Source organism: Zonotrichia leucophrys, chromosome 2 (assembly GCF_028769735.1).
Source record: "Zonotrichia leucophrys gambelii isolate GWCS_2022_RI chromosome 2, RI_Zleu_2.0, whole genome shotgun sequence".
Lineage (NCBI taxonomy): Eukaryota > Metazoa > Chordata > Aves > Passeriformes > Passerellidae > Zonotrichia > Zonotrichia leucophrys.
The window spans coordinates 78,859,319-78,875,658 of NC_088171.1; the positions used below are offsets into that span (position 1 = coordinate 78,859,319).

General features: G+C 41.1%; 1 protein-coding gene across 1 annotated transcript in view; it reads right to left on the reverse strand.

The window, feature by feature from the left end:
• Positions 1-15,486, reverse strand: part of FBXL7 (F-box and leucine rich repeat protein 7) — a 174,328-nt gene extending 158,842 nt beyond the window's left edge. The window contains exon 1 of the mRNA XM_064705485.1: positions 15,222-15,486. Coding sequence (XP_064561555.1) covers positions 15,222-15,258 — 37 coding nt within the window. The 5' untranslated portion in view covers positions 15,259-15,486. The remainder of the gene's footprint in view (positions 1-15,221) is intronic.
• Between the last annotated feature and the right edge of the window lie 854 nt (positions 15,487-16,340).

Genomic DNA, 16,340 nt, shown 5'->3' on the forward strand with positions numbered 1-16,340 from the left:
ATTCTTCAGGATGCTAAAAACTTCTGACCAGTCTGAATGACACCAAAGCAGAAAAAAGTACTACCTGAGCTGCACAGAGTCCAGCAGCTGCTGCCACCACCCAACCATCTGCATGTGGGAGCACACCCCAGGTTGTACTGGCTTTGCATAGAGCTACTGAGCTATAAGGAACTGTTGTCAGGCTTTACAAGAGGGCAGCAGGCAACTGGACTTACTGACTCTAAGGATCTAATAAGGATCAGAGCATCAGAGACAACTGATGCTCGTCTCTCAGAAGATATTAAGGTGAATCCAGACTAAACTTAGACTGGAGTTTGCTTATAGCTGCAGAGAAGCAATTTGAGAGGCAGCTCCTGAAGGATCAATACCAGATTTGACCCAAAATTGCAAACAAATTCCTCTGGCAGCTTCTAGATCAATTCCTTACCTGATCTGTATATATTCATTATTCAAACATTCAAAGCCCTACCTGGAACAATGGTAGCATCTTTCTTACTTATCCTTAATTGTTTCCAGCATGGTCACAGAGCTTGCATACTAGTTTAGATAGCAAGATAGCACAGGAAGTAATTCAAGCGGCAAACTCTCTTTAAAATACTTTTGAAAACCTTTGTGTCACTTATCTAAATGGTGTTATCTATCCATACAGTGTTACCAAATCATAAATCTATTACTCTTAAGGAGAATAAATCCTTAAGTGGCAAATCAGTGACAAAACATAAAATAGGGAAAGTTGTCTGTTCACCCTTCACAACTGTTGCAATCCCTTCAGATAAGTTTTCTTATGTCTAGTGTAAAGAGTCAAACTTCAAGAAAAAAAAAAAAACCAAAATCCAGTGATACTCTTTCCAACTTCCTTGGCGATCACCTGATGTGCCAGGCCCTTGAGATGCCTTGGACTACTGCCAAACAGGAAAGATAATATTAAGCTATTGTACTTCTTTTTAACTATTGCACAAGAGAAAAATCCAAGTTAGTCCGTTATTGAATGGACAACAGCAACAAATCTAATAAAGTTCATCAAAGCTGTGATTGCACAGCTCCGCTTTAGAGCAGTTACTCTGCCACTGCTCAGATGCAGCATCCCTGTCTCCTCCACCACAGAACATTCCACCAAACAATCCTAGGGGAATACCCAGCTTATTGCAGCTGGTACTCAGCAAACTAAGAAAATATTATATCAATAAAAGAATTTTAATTCACCAGATTTCCAGAGGGCTATGCCCTACTGAAGGGTAGGGTTGTCCCATCTCACTGGGTCAGGTCAATGCACTACATTAATATATATTGACACCATGCATTAGTGCTATGGTAAATTGTTTATAAAATATGCAATTAGTTGATTTCTGGTCTGCTGGCAACCAGAATTATCAGGGCTCAGCTAATGCATTTCAGAAGATAGTCAGGATGTAATGACTTTCCTGGCTAACTAATGTGGCTAGACAGTCTCAAGGAAAATACAGTGGTCTAGTTTCCAACATCTTAACTTCATTCTTCCATTACTTGTGCTTGGTTTTTTGCATCTATTTCTAAAAGCACAACAGTACATTGTCTTTATCTGAATATTGCAGTTTTTAAATTTAAAAAGTAACAAAAACACAGTTCAATTCCTCAAATGAAATATTTCAGATATAAGCTATCCTTTTTAGATCACAAAAATCAATGCTGGTTACACAACACTGAAAATCATATTCTTAGCATCAACTTTTCAAAGCCATTTCACTGGAACTAGATTGAAAAACTCTTTGAGGCTTCTTATTGGAATTCGAGAGCTTACAATTTTAAAAATTCCATTAATCTAGCACATATACTAAGAAGAACAAGAAGCTCAAAGAAAGTTGTAGATAGCTTTTTTTAAAACATACACTACAAAGGTAAACAAAAAGGTCCAAGTATTAAGACTGTGTGGTATTAATATAAAACATTTCCAGTATATGTACAGGAATTAAAATTAAGGCCAGTTCCCTGAAGAATATTTTTGCTCAGCTATTTCTGTTCTCATTTGTGATTTCTGCAAAGCTGTATTATTACTTGTGTGCAGTCCAGGAATCACTAAAACAGGACTTCAGCTCTCTGGCAGACAATGCAAAGCCAGCATACAAGAATTAACATATTATGATTTTTTTTTTTAACTTTTCATGGCTTCATCATGAAGAAGGACTTAAAAAAATACTAATTCCTTATTTTAAAAAACCCTTTTTAAAAAGCAGTAGCTCTTGTTCCAAAGGACAGAGGCTCAGGTACAACACAAGAAAAGGTTGTTTTCTCAAAACTGAAGTAAACTCAATTTTGATATTGCTTTAGAAGAGAATAGCAGAGAATACTGCATGTAATTCACTGTTCTTCCACCATTCTCTATCATCCAAAAACACACCACTAGGAACATCTAGTTCACCAGATAACTCACTAGTGATGCAGATTCGCTTATTATTCCTAGAGTATTCATTTTTTTTTTTTTTTTTTTTTTCATTATTAGCCAAGTTTCTACTGGGTACCTGATTAAAATCACTTGTATGGCCCAGGAAAAAACACACACCTTTCCACTGCAGCTTCATCTCTTTGTACTTTCAGCTGTAAGACTCAAGACTCTAGAAGATGTAATTGAGTTGACATGTTTGTTTTTTCTTTTTTTTCCTGAAACCATCTGTGGTCAAGTCTACAAAAAAAAAGGAGTTCTGTTGATTTTACAGGGATTTTGTTCACACTTCACACCCATTAGCTGGCATCTACAGGGTTAAAGCAAGATTGTGTGACGATCCTTCTTCCCCCATGTGCGTAGTTAAAGACCTGACCTTGGCTTGAAAATACATCCTGAATCAACAGAATCCTTCAAAATTTGTCTTACATTTTCTCAAAACCATGGATGGCTAGCACGAGCAACAAGGCTGTTATCAGTATGACTCAATCAACAAAAGGTCCAGGCTCTGTGTCCTACCTACCGCACTCCTTTCAGTCAAGTGCTGATACCTTAGTTAGGAAGAAAATTGAGGAAAACATGGGTAGGATTAATTGGTGCTTAAAAGGCACAAACCACACAACCACTGACAGCCAACTGCTGTGTGAAAGGCTCCTGTGTCTGACTAGACTTGTTCTGGTTTAGACTCTAATCCTGGGGAAGCTAAACTTCACTTTCTAGGAATGTTTTTGCTCAAGTAGGGACTTAATGAAGAAACCCTACACTTCAGTGACAGACATGGCAAGGCAAAGGGCAGCAGGAGATCTTATCCACAGAACGGCAAGAATTTGTTTTCAACAGAAAATGAGGCCTGACAAATGAAAGCAGGAAACCCAGAATTGAACAGATCTGCAACATTCACTGTGTCCTACTTCTGCTGCCAAGTCCTGTGCTCTGAAAAAAGGGTAAGTGATAAGGGTGCTCAATTCCACTTCATTACCTGACATCAAAACACGTACCACCATAAAGATGATGGGCAGTCATCACAGTTCAGCTCTTGCAGAGACAAATACAACTTGCCATACTATGGACTTTCATTATGAGAAGCAAATTACTCCATTAAATCAAAACAATTTTTGAAACAATAAATTCCTGGACAACCAAACAGAAACTAGTCTTTCCCCTTATTCAGTTTCTGTGCAACCTCTTGATAAGCTGTTAGCCAATTCACAGTTGAATTATTTCTTAGATACAAGAAAGGCACTCACATGGAGCCTTTTAAAACCAGAGTTAAAGCAGGAAAAATTAGTAATTGTTTGAGAGAGAGGAAGTCTCACATTCACCTTTGTTCCACTAGTTCCTGGCAAGAGAAATAAATACTCACCACAAGCATTTGTGTTTTTCCATAAAGACAACCACGCGGGGTAACAAAAGGTACACCCACAGGGGAGTAAAGAGCAATAATTTCCCAAGAGAAATGAAGACATAAGCAAAATATTCTGCTCCTGCCTAACTGAGTGCCAAAGAAAACTTTAGACTGGACTATGCTGTCTAGTCCATACATACAAATGGAAAGAAAAACAGTTTTAAAAAGTCACCTCTAAAATCTCACGTTAGAACATTTTGATTCAAGCACTGTGGCTATAGTTCTGATACCAGAGAACCTTCTGCCTTTCTAGAAAGTTACCCCCTCTTCAAGGAATAGATATGTTCAAGGAATAGATAACATTAACAGGTGAATTACCCTAGAGGTAGCTTTTTGGTACTAAAATCAAAATGCAAATTCAACCACCAAATAACTTCAGACATAGCAACACCCAAAACACATTGTATTGTACATAAATTTAGTTTTAAATAGAAGACTCTTAACTGAGAAGCATCTAATAGCACTTTAGAGGATTAAAATTACCCACGTTGTCAGGTAGTGATTGCTCTCAGAAGGAAATTTAAGACAACCCTATTTCATCATTTCACATATGAAAAGTAAGGCATTTCTTCTAAACTTGAATATTAACCTTCTATAACTTAAATGGGGGATTTAACTCACCTTTGATTCAATCCTAGAATACATGGAAAGAAGCAAACCTTTACACCAGTAGAATAGTATTTTTACCAGTCATGGCTACATCAATTTGAACATGGAGGAAGTGCTTTCTTCTTATTATTATTACTACAACTTTATTAATTAAAGTAGCAATCTTAATCATCTAGGAGAGCAAAAAATGTTATCCTGGGCTAGCTGTTCCTCCTGAAGCAAGGAAAACTCCATGGAAGAAGCTTTTATGAAAAACACAGATCACTGCTGCTGCCAGAAACAGCAACAAAAAAACACAGAGCCAGATTCTACCACCACAACTCTTGGGAGTATTCTTCTTATTTCATCTGTTCTCTGCCAAGAGAAAGTGCAGTCATTGAGAAAGTGTGAGTTTCTTTATCCAGTAGAAAGGAAGACTTTTAGCATTAATAATATAAGGTAAAACTGAAAAACCAGACACAAGTTTACAGAGTACTGTTTAGAGATACTCAACTACTGCAACACAGCATTCACACTTGCCAGAACTTGCTACAGCTGAACTCTATTGCTTCTGAAAGCCCAGTAGTAGCTTCTCTAAACATAACTAACCAGGAGAAGTACAGCAAGATGGAGCTAGGGAACATTTAACCAAACTGGACAGACACAAATCCATGAGACCTAATGGAGTGCACTGGCAATGGCTGTGTGATCAAAGTCACAACAAGGTCACTCAATTACTGCAGGAAGGTCACGGTGATCAGGAGAGGTTACTGAGAACTGGACAAAAGCAAAACACGCCCCTGTCTCTAGAACAGCTTGGAGGACAATCTAGGGAGCCACACACTGGTCAGCCTCACCTCAATCCAGGACAAGTGACAGAGCTTCCTGGAAAATATTTCCAAGCCAAGAAGGTGATGGGAAGACATTATCAGGGATTTGTAAGTGGAAGTAAAGCTTGCCCAACCTGACAGACATCAATAAGGAAACAACTGGCACTAGGGGAGTACATGAGTGATTTATTCTGACTTCAGCAAAGCTTCCCAACTTTTGTTTTCCATAGCACCTTCATAGACAAATGGATGAAGCTAAGTCTAAGTGAACAATGAGACAAAACGGAAAACTGACTAATCCGCAAAAAGATAGGCCAGGCAGAAAGATACTCTGAGAGCTAGAACACTATACTCTGAAGAAGAAGGAATTCAGACAAAATCTCATCATTGTGTATAAATACCTGGAGAAGAGAGAAAGTGGAGTAAAGAACACAATCTCCTCAGTGAGAGCCAGTGAACAGACAAGAGGCAATAGTCACACATATATGAGCATTTCCATTTAAACATGAAAGCATTTTTTTCTTCTTCTAAAATCTGCAGGTGATGGAGCACTGGAACAGACTGCTCAGGGACATTGTAATATCTTCATGGGCATTGTAATATCTTCATCTTTGGAGGTGCTAAGAAATCTGATGGCACAATATTCTGTGCAACCTGCTCTACTTGGCTTCATTTTGAGCAGCAGGTTGGATCAGAGATCTCCAGAGGTGTCACTTCCAATCTCTGGATTTGTGTACTTCAGCCCCTACAGACATTAAAATATGGCCAAGAGTTGATTGGAAAAGGTTGGAATGTAATTTTACTGTCTGTACAGAACCCCACCAGCAGTCTAGTATACCAAAACCATTAAAAAATAAATTCCACAGAAAGAGGCTCTGGAGTAGGAGCACCCATGTTCCAAAACCATGCTAAAAATAAATGAGAACCTTCAGGCTTGTTGACGACAAAAGAGGACAGCCATACATGAATCTGAGGAGGAAGGTCAGCTGCTAGATATTCTTGACATAGAAGAGCATACAGTTAGCTTCAACTTGGTGGCTAATTGGAATTGAAATCCTGCTGCTACAAGGCTTTGCTTACACCTCTTTTAATATATCCTGAAGTTTCAAAAACTCTAAAAGCTCAACTTGTAATAGTACATCAACAATTTTCACCACATAATAAAGCAATAGCTTATTGTTTCCACAACCTTATTTTAAAAAAATTTATGCATGACCACACTTGGAATACTGCATCCAGTACAGGAGACCTTAGCACAGGAAAGACATGGACCTGTTGGAACATGTCCAGAGGAGGACCACAAAAATGATCAGGGTGCTGGAGAACATCTTCTATGAGGACAGGCTGAGAAAGGTGGGGCTGTTCAGCCCAGAGAAGAGAAGAATCCTGTCAGACCTTACTGCAACCTTTAATACTTAAAAAGAGCTTATAAGATGGGGACAGACTTTCTAGTAGGCCTGTTGTGATAGCACAAGGGGTATTGGTTTTAAACCAAAAGATTTAGACTAGATATAAAGAAAAATGATTTTACAGTGACAGTGGTGAAACAGTAGAATGGGTTGGTGGTTACTCCATCCCTGGAAACATAAATAGTCAGGTTGGAAGTTGCTGTGAGCAACCTGAAGCTCACTGCAGAGGGATTGAGCTAGATGACATTAATAAATTCCCTTCCAATCCAAACTACTGTACGATTCCCCATTGATGCCACAAGCAGCTTCCTTATAAAACGTCAAAGGCAAATGAAAAACTGGAAATAGAAATACATGTTACTGGGTACTATAGAAAAATCCCCAAAACAAAGTTCAGTACATCTGTTGGTGACCAGCTGTTGGCCTTGCTGTCTTGCACTCCAGTGATGAACAAGATCAAGTATTGCCATCATTTCACCAGAGACAAAATAAGACAGGAGCCACACGCACCACAAGAAACTCTCAAAGAAGTGCACTTTGTCTTCAACTGCTTCCACAATAACATTATTATCTCTCAAGGACAGGATTTAAACAAAATACTCACCCTGAATAATTATTACACAATTTAAGAAAAATTTCCAAGTTTCTCTTCTCTGTGCAGCCACTTACACAGAGAGAGGATTTTGTGCAATCTGGCAACAAAATAGTATCTGAGCCTTAAATAGATGGCATGCTTCTCCACTATGCATGCAGTCATGCAAGCAATAAAAGCTCTGGACTCCCCATGAGCTGACAAGACTGCACTTGTCATGTGACAACTAGACTTGACACAAATTCTATTTTTACTGTGAAACAAGGTTGTGTGACTTTTGATCAAAAGAGGTTCTTCCTAGTTAACCATCATTGATGTTATGCCAGTGGTTTTAGAGTCCTCTTTCTTTCCTTAAAAAAACAACCAAACAAAAAGACGGCCAACCTCATGATTGCTCCTTTTATAATAGCATCTGCAAATTTCATTTGGTTTTCTTTTAACAGGAGCAAAGAAGGAAATTGAGGAAGATAATTTTTAAAATAGATTCACTGAAAAGAGGATTAAAACACCTTCCTCCAAGCTAATGCTGCTTGAAAAGACTTCAGTGTAGCATTACTGCAACTATTACACACATTTGTACACAAATTGCTCAGAAAGAAAAGTGCCACATGATTTCAGATGTTGACTTGACAAATTTATGTATTGCAGACAGGAGTTTCCTGATCCAAAACATGGGCATGAAAAAGAGCTTCCTGTTGCTCACTTTACTCCAAGGGTAAAAATCCCCAAGATACAACAATTTTTTTTCCCCATTTACTTAAGGCAGAGATCACAAAAGTATATAGGCTGAAGAGACCTATTTTGCCAAAAAATTACTTTTGTTGAGTTTGGATACTGGCACAGAGTTGGAACCCTTTCCTGAAATATCTGCTCAGACATGGCCAACTCAAGCACAACATCAAGATGATAACACCTCATTTATGCTTCAGCTCCTTTAAGGTGGTCTCAGACAAACCTGCGCTCAATGCCAGGTTGGTCCTAGAAGACACAAGTAGATTTGGAATTAAAATGAGAGGGACCAGACAAAACTAACACCTTTTTCCTCCCCAAGGCTAGCTACAACACTACGAGTTCTCAACCGAAATGGTACTTGAATAACAAAGTCCTGCAGCTTGTCTATCCAATCACACGCTGCACATCTCTACACATAGAAAGTCTTGAATATTTATTCTTCTCATCAACAAGGAAGGGATTTTATTGGGAGCCCACCACCTGTTTTTCAGCTTTTGAAGGTCGCTACTCCTTAATGAAATAGTTGTCCTAATTTAGCAAAGCACATGTCCTGTATTAAAAAATAGGGCATAGCTAACTATGAAATGAAGAGCAGAAATAAACCACTTGTGCATTTCAGCCTTCAAATGTCATCCACTGCCTTCTGCCAATCACTTCCCTAACACAAACAAGACACACAAAGGAGCAAACCAATTCCTAGTTAGGAATTGTTCACAGAAGTAAGGAATCCAGAAGCGACCAAAGGATTGAAACTGCCAGAAAACTAATTTTGCCGAGGAGTATTTTGGTTTAGACTTAAAACTGCTCATCCAATTCTGAATACATGTTGATTTCTATTCTTTTCCCCCCCTCACAAGGAATGATATAGTATCCACTTCAGTTTGGATTTTATGAAGTTCAGCTTGATAGAAGGATGTTCAAATTCAGTTTACAAAAGTTACTAAAGCAGTCTTGTCTCCTTCCATGCCTTTGGGGAGTGGGCAAAAGAAGGATGCAAGTCCTGGACTCCTACTACCTTAGCTGAGACAGGTCTACTGAAAGCTTTCCATGTCATGCATCCCCAGCTTCAAAGTTTATTCAGGCCTCTGACTGTCACCCAGTTAACTTTTGTTTTAATTAAACAGAAGAGCATGCAGTTAATCTTGCATCATGCAAAGCTACGAACCAAGTCAAAGACAACTCCTTAGAGTACAGTTAGTTAGCTGGTATCTATTAAAAAAAAAAAAAATCCTCCCTTGTCCCAGAAGCATTTTATGAAAGAATAACAATTCATGAAATGACATGGATATTAGTCACTATGTTACTTTCTTAAAAGCTATTGATAAAATTAGCAACATTTACAAGCCTAAACCTCCCACAAATCTGTAGCTGTGTGAGTGTGTATAAACACATATTTGAACTACACACAGGCTGTTCATTTTTTTAGAAAAGAAAATTCTGTTTCATGAAAAACTGACAGCAGCAGAGCAGCTCACTTAAGTGCTGTGTCCGACCCTCCTCCTGCCCCTGCCATGAGATCTAGACAACAACATGCAACATAAGCACTGAGCTTAGAGCAAATTTACTTTTTGGAGACAAACTGAGTAAACACAAAATACACACAATCATTTTGCATTGCTCAGTTGACAGTTACATAAAAAATGAACATCATAAGCAGCATTTTTGAAGATTACTTCTGGTTAAGAGCAGTTGGCCGCTGTCAGACAGCAAATTCCGTTTTAAAAAAAAACAACACTGCTTGAAGGACTGACATTCGGAATACTGCTATACTTCCAGTCTCAATTTTGTTGTTAAGAGGCAAGTCTCATCTCTCTGAAGGTAGGTGAGTGAAATTCAGCCACAGGAAAATGCAAGAACCGACACTGGACAAGTACCAAAAAGCAGAATACAATCACATAAGTAAGTGCAACCCCAAAAAGCACTATTAAGGAGCACCCTAATGTTTAGGGTGGTCACATGGATGTTAAGGTTAAAAAAACAAACAAACCCCATCAGAACAGTAAAGTAAGACAGCAGTGAGATACACTAAACTTCATTTTTAACAGGTCAAATAGTAATGTGTAAATGCAACTCAGACATCAAAACAAACTGAGAAAAAAAATGCACAGCCTATGAGCCTTTTAGCACCCAACTTGATGAGACTCTTCACTTGACTCTGGGAACCTCATGGGGTAGAAAATAATCAATACCAGAAAGAAAAAACTGCCCTTGCTTCTGAAGATGCAGTACACAGGGAAGATACCTCAGGGGTTGTCACAATTTTGTAATTGAATAATGTAGTAAAAGCTACTTTATTGTCTTTCCCATCCCCTTACCCGCATTAAAATTTCCCACAAGGCTTCACAGATTCTAACCACCAATATAAATAATTCGTAAATGATTATGATTCAACTCTTTAACAAACTCTTTAAACAAAAGAGTGCAAAACTACCATGGTACACTGTTTTTTTGCAGCTGACATAAGCACTGCATGTGAAGTAAATCCAGCAACACTTTGTGAAGAAAAAAATCCTAACATATGGCAAAATCTATGAATGTCAGAGCTTTTGGATGAAAAAGATTTCCATACACAGCCTCAGGTGTGTCAGAACACCTGCCATCACTGAATGAGCAGAGATCTACTTCGAAACGAAAGGCAGCATTCACAATGAGTTAGTGTCCAACAGCACCCTCAAGAAAAAGGACAGGTCTGAAAGCCTGGCTCGGTAATGCAGACCTTGACCATGTTTTCCAGCTGAAGGGACAGATTTGAGAGGGTAACCTACTCCAAAATGAACACAGACTGACCCATTTCTCCACAGTTCTACGTGCTGGCAATTCCTGGGAAGTTTTAGCTACTGTATACCACACATCATAATTAACACTGCCTTTGTAAAACCATGTTGTGCTTTCTAGCAACTGTATCTTATGACAAAGGTAGGTTTCTGTGCTGGTGCTTACTTGAGCAGAACACTGGGACATACACAGGAATTCTCCCTCCAAGCAGTTTGTACATAGAAAACACCACAGATAAAAGTCTGAAGAAGGAACATTTCCAAACTAAGAACAGAGTGAAAGTTATTCCTAAAGTTTACATTAAAATCTTCCCACACTAAATATTCAGATTCAAAAAGAAAAAGTTTATCAACAAGGCTTGTGGTTCAAAAAGGATGCTGATTTCCTTGTCTAAGGTGCTGTTTCACCTATGTCTCCCACAGTTTCATCTACTTCTCCCCTGTCACCCTCTGTTCTCTACAGAACAAGGCTCCTGTGTTATATCAAGTCTTTCATGATACATTTTAACTGATCAAGTGGAGCTCATTGTCACCAAACCTCTCTAGACCAGTTCATGGATGGAGAAACTGCAGGAGAGGCTCAAAGAAAGTTTTATCCACAACTGCAGGATTCTGGACAGTTGTTAAAAGAGTTGTTAAAAAGACATTCCTTCATCTGGTCTGAACATTGGTATTGTCAACATTTTGTACCATTATTTAGCTCCTCTCAAATTTGACTGGTTCTCAGGTCTCAGTTTAATGAAGAAGTCACTTGTGAAGAAAACATGTTGAAAAGTTATTTTGCAAAGCAGCAATTTCACCTTAATGTCACAGCTTCCTTTCATATGTAATAACACAGACTATTCCTCCAACTCAAATAACAAAGCCAATCCCCTTGTACTACAGGAGCAGTTTCAAAGTCCTTCCCTTGAGGATGAGAAGCTGCCTCAGGTGGTAAGAGGAACAGCACCCAGTTAACTTTTTCCCAAGGCTCCATGCCAACAGCTGGGACTTTACCCATGACCATCAGCACCCACCCAGCCTCGTGCCCAGCACAGAAGGTTTTTCTGGGCAGAAACATTACAGAAACACTGCCAAGGTGTCTCCTCAACCTGGCAATAGTTAAAGGGCAACATCCTTCAATTCAGTCCCTTATCTGTTATGATGAGTAGTGTCTTGTTTGGTCAGCTGCAACAGCGTTACATTTTAAGGCATGTCCTTAAACAGAACACCTGACTTTTGACAGCTCCTACAACAAAAGGCTGCTCTGTCCACTATCAGACACAAGACTCCCTCTTATTTAAAAACTGAGCAAGTAGCTAAACAAATGAGAGAAAACAGAATGGTTTATCCCCATGGCAAGAAAGTGAAAGACAGCAGTAAGACTCTTGCTAAGGTCACTGATGATTTCCATCAGTTTATCTGTGTAGGCAAAAGCCCTAGAAGTTCTGCTCCATGATAAAGTGTATTTCTTGCTCCAGTGTTCTATGAGCATCAGCAGCACTGTTGAAACACAACTGCTGGAACACATTCAGAAAGATTCACCTCAAGCTTTAGCACTTCAGTCTGTATCTACTGCATATTACAACAAGCCTGAAATCTCAAGCTCCACATATTTTTCAGGTAAACAATTTCCAGGAGTAATCTGCCTTATAACAATTATCGTAAAAAATTCAAATGAAAATTAGAAAATTAACCTTGTATTTAATATTTTACATTTAAAAAGAGGTAAATTCCTGTAAACACAGTTTTGTTACTATATGAATTTATCATCATTTCTTAAGTAGGTATTGTGTTCATATCCCAAAAATCATTACATGATTTTTCAAGTAAGCAATTTTATTTACATGTAAGCTTCATTCAGAACAAGTTTTAGCTTTAGAAAATTAAGTAAATGGAAAACAAACTCATTTAAAGGCACTGTCAATTATACACTGGACTCTAGATACTGAATTAGACTCCTCAAACATGTAATTGTCCGGTGCATCTTAACATGACAATTGTAGCTCCCAATAAAATCGCATTCCATAAAGCCTTGGTCAACCAGATAAATAAAGGCAGTCCAGGGTAGTTTATGTGATCAGTCACAAACACTTAGCTGCCTGAGATTATTGCATACTCAGCGCAGATGTGAATTTCAAAAAAAGTTCCTTACTGGTAGTGTAACAATGTAGCAATCCATGTAACACCCAATTTCCTGGTCATAAAAGCTCTCTATTTTAGAAGTGGTATCTTGAGCAAGAGTTGTTCTTGCCCTAATGTATCTGTTCAACACTGAGATGAGAAACAATTTGGGCAAATTAATGAAGTTCTGCAGTTTCTCAGCAGATAGGAAGGAAAGCTGCATGGAAAAACCCAACCATTTTAAAAATCATTTCCAGTTGTCTTCCTGAAATCCCACCTATCAGCAAGCAGCAAATAGTAAAACGGCCTTCAAGAAGCTCAGCTAACAAAGGTACTTTTCTCCACTCTTAAAATGACATAGCATAGTGCAGCATCAGCCTACAAAGCCCAATGGGCTAAAAACTGTTGAGATTGAGGCTAAAAACATTGAGATGCCACTCAATGAACTTCCAAATGGATATTCAGGTTGCTTTTAAAGAAAATGTTGTTTCCTCCCCCACCTGGGAGCATAATCACATCCTACCAAAAGATAACTTTTTACAGCAATGAAGTGGTTCATTTGCCAAAGGCACCAAAAGCCCCACTAGTTTACAGGGTGAGAGGGGGGGAAAGCCTCCCTTTATCAGATTTAGATTTGTTCTCCTCTGTATCACTCAGGAAATAAAACTAGTATGAGAGCTTCTCCAAGTTTCTCAGTAACTGACAATGCACAGAAGTTATCAGGAAACATGATCTATGATGCACATCAATGATGTAGTTCTGGTCATGGGGCTTGGGGATTTTTTAAATCTATTTTAACTTTAAGCCACTATTCTACCTAATTTGCAAGACAGGTAATGGTCTGCACTGCAAAGATTCATTTGCCACAGGTAGTGTGCACTGCCAGGATCCAATCTCCACTCTGAATGGAGGAGAGACATGAACTAAGAACTCCCTGGTAGTACTAATCCTCCCCTTCCTCACAGAAGTGCCTATCAGGTACTTCTGGAACAGTTAATCTCCCCTTCACTGAGGGCGGCAAAAGACTACGTCAGTCACATCTCTCCCCAAAAATTGTACATTTATTGAAGCACTCAGTCCTCTGAATTCACAAGAAAGATCAGGCATGCATCCACTCCTTCTGGTCATTGAGGTAAACACCTCCCAGCAGCATGACCAGAAATATCAATGATGGCCCTTTCAACTCTGGTGAAAAACTAAGATTTCCCCTTGCAGAAGGAATCCAAAGAGGCTTTGATTGCAACTTCCAGGCTCACCCTATTTATGCAGGAGTTTTTCTAGTGATGGTATCAATTGATTGAAACCCCATGACAGGAAGAATATCTTCAGCTTAAAGCATCTGACTTCATCAACTCTTCAAACAGCAGAGCTCATTTGGCAATAAATGAAAGGAACTGCAGAATCTGCTCTATAAGTGGCGTCTTTCCCCTTTCCTTTACACAATCTCCATGCATATTTTGGATTCAAGAGGTGTATTCTTTGGCAGTTGCTGTCTGAACTCCCAAAGAATGGGGCAGACCACAAGATGATCTTCCTCTCTCCGCCTACAAACCCTCAAAAACCAAAAAACAGGGAGGTGGTGATCCTATACAGTCGCCCAATATGCCAAGGGCAAGGCATACATCCTACAGAGTTGCCTAAATACTTGGAAGGCAATTCATATAGAAGTCAGCTAGAAGTCAAAGAAAGCTTAAAACTAGCTGGCAGAAAGACAGACTTTCTGTACTTGCCATTGGTTTGCCTGACACCAGCTGACTGTTCCAGTAGTCCTTCACACCAGAAGCAAAGCAGCTGAAATTCATCCCTGATGCAGCTCCAGCGAGACTAATAGGTTTCCACAAGAACGAATCAGGCCCTGTATATCTAAAACCAAGCCCACTAAAGTTTCACTGAAGCGAAATTGCAGGAGTACAATCTATGGATAACAGCTGGAGAACATTAACTCTCCCCCCAACCCTTGCCGGGGTTAATTTTTTTCTTTCTGTTCAGACAGGAAGCAGTCATATAGCATACTGCATAATATAAGGATCCTGGGATAGAAAGACGAGTAAAAAAAAAGGATTACAAAGAGCGTTCTACAACTTTTTAGCGAAGTTAACACTCTCCGTAACCCCCGAGTGCCTTCGAACAGTAAGCCGCGCCGCTGCCTCGACATCATGAGCTGAGACAGCACTTAAACTACATAGTTTAAACTTAGTGAAAAATAAAAATAAAAATAAAGGGTGTTTTTAAGGGGCGCAGCGGGAGACAGTGTGGCGGGTCCGGGCAGGAGCGGTCCCGGTGAGAAAGAGGAGGAGAGGTCTCCGCCGCGACGCCCCCCGCCCGACCGGCAGGACCCCCAGCGCCCTCCTGCCGCCCCCAGCTCAGCTCACCCTCGCTGCCGTACTGCTTGCCATTGTTCGCGCCCATCCTGCCGCCTTCATGCTCGTGGCCGCTTTCCCACGCCGCCGCTCAGCATCTCTGCCGCGGGGCGGCCGCGGCTCGGACCGAGTGCAGCCCCGGGCAGCGCCTCCAAAAGTGTTCACGGCGACATGTCCAAAGCAGCCCTGCAACTTCCTCCGCTTCTTCGGCGGTGGCCGACACCCTCCCTTCCCCACCTCACAAAAAAACAAAACAAAACAAAACAAAACAACCAAACAAAAAAAAAAAAAAAACCAACAACAACAACAACAAACTTTAAAAGAGAAAGAATCAAAAATGCGATGTATCGGTGCGCCCAGCCCGCCCTGGTTTCCAGCCGGGGTGTCCGGGCCAGGAAGGTGGCTCAATTATAATCCACAAGCAGGACGGGCGGGACGGCCTCCGTGCGCTGGCTCCGCCGCCCCGCGGCTGCCGCTCGGCTCCTCCGATGCTTCAGCGCCGCTCCGCCTTCCTCCTCCTCCTCCTCGCAGCCGTGCCGCTGCCGCCGCCTCCCCCGGGAGGCCGCCGCCAGCCACTTGTTGCCCGGGGCGGGAGGAAAGGGAGCCTCGGCCGCAGACTTTTGTTAGCGGCAGGCGCCTCCTCCCGGCGCCCAGCGCCGCCGGGCCGGGCCGGGGAGGGAGGGAGGGGATGGCGATGGAGGGAGGATGGAGCCCCGAGCCGGCCCCGGCCCTTAAAGACACAGCGCCCGGCACCGGGGCTCCTCTGGCCGCTGTCCCACCAGAGCGGCCCGGCGGGGATGGCTGCGGGGGCTGCGGGCTGAGACCCGCCCAGCGCGGCCCTGCCCCGGTGTCCTCCCCAGGGCAGGACAGGGGCTCGGGTCTCTGCGTTCGGCACCTTCGCGGCACCCCCGAGCCCCTGCAGCTCAGCCGGGGGCTGACAGAAATCTCCGTGTGTAGGAGGAAGCCGCGCAGCAGGGACGCTTACTTCTCGTCCTCTCTGGCTGCTCCGGAGTTCGAGCTGTTTTCTCCTTGCAAGTGGTATGGTTCCTGCAGTCACTCAGCTCCAGGGAGTCACTGCCGGCCTTTGCCGCCGCATTGAAAAAAAAATATCAAACTGTTGAATATCTCCCA